General features: G+C 40.0%; 1 protein-coding gene across 1 annotated transcript; it reads left to right on the top strand.

Moving 5' to 3' along the window:
- The first annotated feature begins 5,608 nt into the window (after positions 1-5,608).
- Positions 5,609-7,701, top strand: LOC101156390 (pro-opiomelanocortin). Its single transcript, XM_004066456.4, has 3 exons — positions 5,609-5,744; positions 6,498-6,617; positions 6,952-7,701. Exons 2-3 carry the CDS (start codon positions 6,501-6,503, stop codon positions 7,471-7,473), a joined length of 639 nt encoding a protein of 212 aa, XP_004066504.1. The 5' UTR covers positions 5,609-5,744; positions 6,498-6,500; the 3' UTR covers positions 7,474-7,701.
- The last annotated feature ends 1,536 nt before the right edge of the window (positions 7,702-9,237 follow it).

Below are 9,237 nucleotides of genomic sequence, written 5' to 3'. Positions count from 1 at the left end.
GTGGCCTTAGAGGTAAACAGCAATTGAGCTGAAAAGAAAGCACCCTAACAGTATTAGATTAGAAATTTTAGTCAAGTTTTCTTTACACTGATGAAAAATGTAATATTCTAGATGCTTTTCTCATTCTTGCTTTTTTAACAATTGCTACAATAGCGCAGATGTTGCCTTTTTGCAAAGTCCTACACACAGAAAGATTAATGCAGTGCTGCCCTCTGTTGGCGGCTCTGAAAAGTGTAGCAATAATTTGTGTGATTGAATCTTTAAAAACAAGCAGAACATGAGGATGAGGGGATCCTATGTAAATGAGAGCTTCTATTTAAAAGTCACAGATGATAGATAGCACGTTTTTATCCCTTGTGCTATCTTAGATGATCCCACCCTTACATTGACATATTCTCCCTACCATGACAAAGGTGGATAAAGGTGGAAAGATTTCATGTATTTCCATGGACACCAGTGAAGATCACAAATCGTTGAAGAAAAAAGGTTCAGAGCACTGTCTAGTGGGTCTAGATGACCCAACTCCCAATGTTAAAATGCCTAGAATAGAAAAATGGTTACAGCCTTTTAATTTGAAATACAAAGTATCCTCCTGACTGCCAGCAATGCATATGTGACAGAGGACATTTATAAACCTGACTATCTCTTGATCATTGCTTACTACTGAATTAACTCATTTTGGTATCTGCAGAGAACCAAAATGGTTCACAATGGTACCAAATGTGAAGGGATGGGGCTCTGGGAATTGTAGTTTATGGTGGATTTAAACAGTTTTTTGAATGTCTTCTTTTCTCTAGTAAGAAATAAGAACATTTAGTGCTTTTATTGAGTAACTGTTGCAATTATTGGAAAATGATCTAAATGAGACTGAAATAATTTAAAACAGGAGCTTATTTTCCTAAAAAAATGATTAAAAGGTAAAAGACAACTTAAAATATTGATTCACAATTTCACAGTAAAAATGGAACCAAAATCAACGTAACCCTTCTATCCTAGGCACTTTAACATTGGGAGTTGGGTCATCTAGACCCACTAGACAGTGCACTGAACCTTTTTTCTTCAGTGGTTTGTGATCTTCACTGGTGTCCATGGATTACATGAAATCCTCTTCACCTTTATCCACCTTTGTCATGGTAGGGAGAACACGTCAATGAAAGCGTGGGGTCATCTAAGATAGCACAAGAGTTAAAGGGAATTAAAATCTTAATAATTTTAGACCAGTAAAGTGTGGTTTGGGGCTTTCTTACCATATATCCACAGCTGCCAAAATGCATTCTCTCTGTTGTACATCTAAAATGTTGGGGCTAAAGTTAAAATACACTTAAAATTATCTGAACCTTATGTTGATGATGCTTTCTCAAAAAAAAAAAAAAAAAAAAAAGGGTAAAACTGTCCCTCAATCTATAAACTGCTGTGAAAACTTCCCTGTTTGGATTAACCATTATGTTGCCAGATCGAAACTTTACTAAAAAAATGTAATCACAAAATGAGACGTTTTCTTCTGGAAATGTAAAAACGTTGAATTCTTCAGATATTCAGATAAAAAGCTTTGAATTTCAGTTGTGATCCACTTGTTTAGAATATAAATGAGTTATATTCTATTATTTATTCTTTTTCTTTTTTTTAATCATTCCTTTGATTGTTTTTGAATAAAAAGATCATGTTTTATTATTTTTATTATGACTGTTTTATAACTTGTGGCTTGACTGCTTATATAAAAACAGACATTTGATTCACAAAAAAATGTCTTTGTGGACCAGAGAACCTTGATATTTTGGAATGTCTCGGATCTGTCAAACACGTGAACATGTCACGCGTGTCACGCGTGTCACGCGTGTTCATGTGGCAAACAGAGCTTCAGAACAACAGAATGGAGTGAAGGTTGAACGTCATCCTCAGTCTGGTGGAAACATAAAGACACCACCGGCTGTGGACGGTGTTTCCTCTCCTGATGACGCGTCAGTCAAACATCCCCGCTCGTCTGCGGCTGACTTCACCACTGCATCTGTGTGTGTTTGTGTGAGTAATGGCTTAAATACAGATTCAAGGTTGTGAGAGCGCTCTAATGGATTTGCCTTCCTCAAGATGCTGCCCCATCGGTCCATTAGTCCACTGAGACCACTTTAAAAGGTCCTCCAGGCCAGGAAAGGGAAAAAATAAAATAAAAACAGCAATAAAGCAAAAGCTCTGCAGAGAAAGAAATTCACATTTCCTGAATGATGTGAAGTTTCTACTCTGCAAAAAAGGGTTTTTAAGAGCTTAAAAGGAAAACTATTGTGTTTTCTGTCTCAGAGCTGATAAAAGGCAATTTTTGCTGCAGTCAAAAAGTATTTATAACAGATCATCTTTATGTTAAAGGAAAGAGAAATGCAGGAAAAAAAAAACATAGACCAGATTATAATAACATTTGTAAAAAAGAAATTATTAAAATAGCTAAAAGTATCTGGAATTTACCATTTTTTTCTGACATTAAAAGTGGTTCCCATGATTTCTTTTTTTTCTTCTGAATGCTGTATTTTTGTCAAAAATCTGATGGCTTTAGTGGGCTTTTTTAACATAAAAAAATATTTTCAACATTCAGCATAACAAAAATCTCCTTTTTATTATTGGAGGTTTTCAGTGGATTTTAAGACCCAAAACAGATCAAGGTGTTGCTACCCCTCTGGTTTAATCATGAAAGAATATCCCACAATGGTCACTGTTTTGGGTTTGACAATGACAAAGTGATAATAAATGCAAATTTACAGGAAGCCCTGCAACAGACTGGGATAGGCTCCAGCAACCCCATGAAATGGAAAGGAAATGCAGCAGGTTCCGGATGGATGGAAGAAAACTTACAGAAAATAAAGAAATAGAAATCCCATTTTACCTTGATTTTCCCCCCGACAAAATCATTAAAAAAACAACAAATGAACAAATGAAGTCCGGCGAAATATGGAACGCGTTCAAATTTCTCCGGGCCCTCAGGCCCTTTTCATATAATCAATAATATGTGGCCCCCAGGATTTTTCAAAATTAGTCCAGAATTTCTTATTAGTTTTTAATATCGTCACGCTCTTCGCAGAGTCCTCAGTAATTCACTCTAGAGACAGTCTTTTGTTTGTCTACTTCAAGATGCATCTGTATGTGTGGATCTTTTTTCTGGCTAGAGTTTTGTCTTTTCTATCCAAACCTTTTCAACTCCATAACCTTCATGTCACTAAACCCACCTGATTAATGATGAAGTTGGAAGTGGAAAGAATTTGGATTTCTTTGTATACCTTTTGTTGAAATGATTTGACTTGTTCGTTTTTTTTTATGTTTGTCTTTATTTGCAGGACTTAAACTGTATGATTTGGAAAACATTTCTATCTTTTGTTGTGTATTTTCTTTATTGTTTAAAAGTGGCTTCCTTCCTGGGCGTGGCCAGCCAATTCACTGGAGCCCACAAAAAAGAAGGAGCTCAGTGTAAAGGGGAGAGCATGTGTGAGCTGAGCAGCCAAGGTGTGAGACCAGCAAATAAAACCTGAACTTTAAAGTCACCTGCCTCCTGTGTAAACCAGGCCACTCTTGTCACATCACACTGTGACATCCTGAATCACCCGCACGTCCTCCTCGATTCAGCCATGAATCTCTTCTTTGGTCTTTCTCTTTCCTGGTAGCTCAGCTACCTGTTCCTCCGACTGTTCCTCCTCTCAAAGTGTCTGACCCGTCTTAACTTGCTCCCCTGCATTTATCTTAAAAACAACTAACAGTAGCTGTTCCTTTGATGGATTCATCCCTTATCTTATCCACTTTGTTCACTCCCAGGTAGATCTTCATCTCTGCTTCCTCCAGCTCAGCCTCTCGTCTCCTTATCAAAATTTCTAAAGTCCAGGGGTCCCCAAATCCAGGACTCGTGCTGGTTTTCCAGAAAACTGGCTTTATCTATTACCTGGGGCAGGTGGGTTTAGCCAATAAGGTTCAATGGCAGGTTGATTGGAAAACATGTAGGACACCGGCCCTTGAGTCCTGGATTGGGGCACCCCTGCAACCCCTGAGGTGAGAGCATGGCTGCTTTCACCCCAGCATTTCCTTTCACGCTTGCTGACCCTGTTTTCTCACACATCATATCTGAAACCTTCCCCTTCAATAGTTCCACCCTGCTTGCACACGCCTCTTTAGCCTTTCCTCAACGGAAGTTGCTCTAACTGTTGTTCCTAAGTCTTTAAAGCCCTCCACCTTCTCCACCTCTTGAGTTCCTGTCATTTACACACAGATGCTGCAGCTGACCTCTCTAGATGGTTCTCCACCTGCTTTCTTTTTTTTATTTCTTTCTTTTTTTTTATTTGTCCTGTCCTGGGATTAGGAATCTTCTGACAATAAAATCAACAAATCTAAAAGGGGCGGGCGGGGAGGAGTGAATTTCTAATAAACTCTTGCTGCTCTGCATAATCGATGTCTTAAAAATGACAGATTTTTAGATTTTGCCTAAAAACACCATCATTTTAATTGAAAGACCACAGGGAACGCTTTTATAATAGATCCAAAGATGATCATCCATCCATCCAACCATTTCCTCAACCTGCCTCATTCCTTTTGGGGTCACAGCGTTGCTGGAAACTGTCTCAGGTACTGTTGGATGAAGGCGGGGTACACCTTGGACAGGGTGCCTGTCTGTCGCACTCACACTCACACACCTAGAGACCTAGGGACACTTTAGAGTAACCAATCAATCTATAAAGCATGTGTTTGGAGTCTGGAGTGCCCAGAGATTGATCCATCTTTTCAATATTTTTTCAAACATTCAGGACCACTTTACAAAATTTATCTAAATGTGACTTTCTCAGTTGAATGAAGATTAAATAAAAATATCCTTCTGCAGCCATGTCCATGGACGTTGGCTACAGTGCTGCTGACCTTAAACTCACAGTATATTTAATAAGCTTAAGTAACAGGAACATCAAGCTGTTTGGAGATGATCTGTTTTATTAACAGAAGGGGAGCAGCCATGCATCTACATGTTTTTCACTGATTATAAGGAGCTGTGGGAAGCGTGTCCTGGATGGAAAATGTGGCTGCTCTTCATCAGCTGCTCCATGAAATCAGATGAACTCTCCACTGATTCAGCATTAGGGCCACCCGGACCCTGGACAAAGAGATGCCGCTCAGCGCAGCTTTGTGGGTGTGTGACTGTACACCCTGACCCGCGACTTTGACGAAATCCCACCTGGGTGTTAAGCTGCAGAAGCTGCTGCCTGACATTTCACAGACAACAGCAGCGGCGAGGCGCTTTCACGCAGATTTAAACTGATGAGTTTTAGCTGCTGTAGCTTAGATGTGTTTGTTTTCTGTTCCATTTGTGCTTTTTACAATTAAAAGTGACCAAAAAATCTGTGATGTTAAAGACAAACATAAATTCTGAAAACATTTGTTTTGTCTAAAAATCGAGAAAACAAAATAGAAAAAAAAAATGAAGGCAGGTCTTCATGTGTGTGTGCTTGTATCCGTGTGTGTGCAGTGAATGGACGAGGGTGGATCTGGGACATTTTTTATTGATTTTTTGTGTGCGTTTTTGACCGCAAACCCATGCACACGTCATCTGTGTATGCGTGTGTGTGTTCACGCATGTGTGTGCGTCCTTGGTCAGCAGAATATAAAAGTCCAACTCTGCTCGAAGCATCAGAGCAGAAGAGGATCAAGGGAAATCTTCATCCGGCGGCTAAACAAAACAGAAAGCAGCAGCAATAAGAGGAAGAGGAGAGACAAAGAAACTATAAGGAGGGGTGAGAATATTTTATTGTACTTTATAATGAAAATGTAAAAAAAAGTTGTATTTTTAAAGTTTTACAGCCTTTTTACTTCACTTAATTACTAAATTACTAATAATTTTTAACTAACAGTTTCTAAATCAGAGCAGATTTTAAAAAAAAAATTAAGACCAGTGTTAAATATTCGAGGTTAAGAAAACAAAGTGCTTAATATATGAAACTTAAATAAATATTTTATTTTTATTTGTTAATTCTCCAATCTGATCTCCAAAATACATATATTAATACAATAATTTTGCATCATCTAATAATATTATTAAGGTAAAATGGTGAAATGTAAATTTCTTAACATGCTTGTTTTAGGTCTTTTAAAAAGTTTAAATATTTGATTTTAGATATACTTTTCTTAATTTTTGTGACAACGTGTAACCTTTGTGATTGAATAAATAAAAAAAAGGTTAAAAAAATGATATAACCGGTGCCAAAACAAGGTGCTAAAATAATATATCAATGTTTTGATTTTGTTTTTATTCAGTCAGATTTGTGGCCACCACTGTTTTTTTAACATATATTAAAAACAAAGATGTGTTTTTTTTCTTGTCAAATTACTTCCAAAACCTGTGGTTTTTACTTAAAAAATGAAATGTAAACAATAAAAGAAGAGTATAATTGAAAAAAAAATTAACCCCAAAAGATAACTAATCTACATAAAAATTGATTTTAAAACTCCAAAACTGAGTGGGATTGTGTTTTTTTTTTGCTTCACAGAGGATGTATACCGTTTGGTTGCTGGTGGCCGTGGTGGTTGTCGGTGGGGCTGAAGGAGCAGTCGGCCAATGCTGGAAGCACTCCAGCTGCCAGGAGCTGGACTCTGAGAGCAGCATGACGGTACAGAAGACGGTCAAAGCAACAATAAGCAGAATCTGCATTTCCTGATCATTTTCATCCACAGTTCAGCTGTTTTGTTGCTTCAAATGGAGTCAAAACAGAATTTTTTGACTCGACTTCTCTGTTGGTTAATTCTTCCTACATTTACCAATAATTCAGATTTAAGGGGTTTGAGAATCTGTAAAATAAAGTGCAAATTTTGACCCAAAAATAGGTTTTTCTTTAGGAAAATGTGATAAGCACTTTAAACTCAACATCCACATCTCCCATTACAAAAACACATCTGCTGTTTTAACACCTTCAGTTGACTGTCAATCTCATCTTTTTACTCCAGGAGTGCCTCCAGCTCTGCCGCTCTGACCTCACCGCCGAGACCCCCCTCATCCCAGGCAGCTCCCACCTCCAGCCTCCACCTCCCTCAGATCCCTTCTCTTTCATCTCTCCATCCCCTCAAACCAAACGCTCCTACTCCATGGAGCACTTCCGATGGGGCAAGCCCGTCGGGCGCAAACGTCGCCCCGTCAAGGTCTACACCCCAAACGGAGTGGAGGAGGAGTCCTCTGAGGTTTTCCCAGGTGAGATGAGGAGGCGGGAGTTGGCCAATGAGCTGCTGGCGGCTGCAGCGGAGGAGGAGGAGAGGGCTATGGAGGAGGTGGAGGAGGAGGAGGAGCGTCAGCATCTCCTGGCTGGCCTGCAGGAGAAGAAGGATGGCTCCTACAAGATGAAGCATTTCCGCTGGAGCGGCCCTCCCGCCAGTAAACGCTATGGCGGCTTCATGAAGAGCTGGGAGGAGGATCGCCAGAAACCACTGGTGACGCTCTTCAAGAACATCATCAACAAGGACGAGCAGCAGTGAGATTCCAGAAAAAAAGAAAAGAAAAAGGAGAAGTCAAAACACAAAAGGGGGGGGGGGATTTGCCATAAATAATCAGCAGGCAGCAAAGAGTTCTCATTGGTTCTTTTGTTCCCAATAAAAGACTCTGAAACTGCAGTGTTTTGGCGACAGAATTGTGAGGATTTTTACTGTGTTGTAAATAATAATATTCTTTAAATGAAAAGAGATTTATTTGCAAGCAATGACGAACGGTGTTTGTCTTTTTCTCTACATCCGACATCAGCTTAAAGTCCCACTCCAATCATCCTATGATCTATGTTAAAGCAGTGGTCTTTAAACTATGATTATGATTTTTTTCCAGTAAAATCTCTAAAATCTGGGCCGTTTACCAAGACAGAGTTTCTGCAGAAGCTCATCAGAAATTGACCTCTGAGTTGTGGGTGGGGCCATTGGCATGGAGTAAGCTCTACCACACTCCCCGTCATCCTTCTTGTTTACACTCTCTCCCACTAGCTTACAGCCCCTCACAACCCCAACCTAACATTTGCGGTGCAGTTTTGAGCCAGATGCCAGCTTGGAAGAAGAAGCAAAAATGTACTATATTTCCCGCACTAAACGGGGGCACCAGATCATAAGGTGCACCCTATAGCACATTCTTAAACTCACACTATATCGAGAAAGTATTGGCTCACCCACTTTGACTCGCACATGAACGGAAATGGCATCCCTATCCTAACCCATAGTTCAATATGATGTGGGTCCACCTTTTGAAGCTATTACAGCTTCAACTCTTCTGGGAAGGCTGTCCACAAAGTTGAGGAGTGTGTTTCTAGGAATCTTTGACCATTCTTCCAAAAGCGCATTGGTGAGGTCACACACTGATGTTGGTGGAGAAGGCCTGGATCTTAGTCTCTTCTCTAATTCATCCCTAAGGTGTTCTTTCAGGTTTAGGTCCAGACTCTGTGCAGGTCAGTCAAGTTCATCCACGCCAGACTCTGTCCTCCATGTCTTCATTGACTTTGACTTGTACACTGGTGCACAGTCATGTTGGAAGAGGAAGGGGCTGCTCCAAACTGTTCCCACAAGGTTGGGAGCATGGAATTATCCAAAATGTTTTGGTATCCTGAAACATTCAGAGCTCCTTTCTGTCTCCCCCTCTGGCCATCAGCGAGAACAATGACCAGAGAACTGGCCACTTCCTGGTTTGCATACTACAGTTCACATCAGCCCTTGCCCTCAATACCAGGATGTTCCCCAGCTGATACCACTCATTCATTACTCACCTGTCTCTCATCTGCAATCACAGAACCTGTTATTGCAGGTTCTGTATCTACTAACCTTATATTCATGACCTGGGTTTACTCGATTGTGTCGCTTATCGTCACTGGACAGCAGTCACACCTTGTCCCTCATTTTCCAAATCCAAACCCGAAACAGATGACTACCAGAGTGCAGGAGAGACACAGACATGTGGTACAGGTATTTATTTATTTCACATGCACGAACTTGCGGTGCAGTCTGTTAGAAACAATCTGAGCGTAGTTTGTAAGGATGGGAATAGAAGCCCCATGAAGCTTCCCTTGGGGTTCATGTAATTGTGCCGGAGAAATGAACCACCCATTCAGGGCTTTGAAACCACACAGAACAGCGGCATCTGGGGCCAGACTGGACGTATATCTTAAGCTTCAACTGAGCTCCTTGTAGCACGTCAATGTCGAAATGATGATGAAAAAACGTAAAACAAAACAATGTTGTTAATGATGATTTGAAAAAAAAAAACAACGT

Source organism: Oryzias latipes, chromosome 2, assembly GCF_053564925.1.
Source record: "Oryzias latipes strain Hd-rR chromosome 2, Olatipes_Hd-rR_3.1".
NCBI lineage: Eukaryota > Metazoa > Chordata > Actinopteri > Beloniformes > Adrianichthyidae > Oryzias > Oryzias latipes.
This window is presented reverse-complemented; position numbering and strand designations above follow the sequence as displayed.

Excerpts from the sequence above, each read along its gene's own strand:
- LOC101156390 (XM_004066456.4), top strand. The coding sequence starts at position 6,501 with ATGTATACCGTTTGGTTGCTGGTGGCCGTGGTGGTTGTCGGTGGGGCT. Across the intron at positions 6,618-6,951 it reads ACTCTGAGAGCAGCATGACG|GAGTGCCTCCAGCTCTGCCG; the intron begins GTACAGAAGACG and ends TTTTTACTCCAG.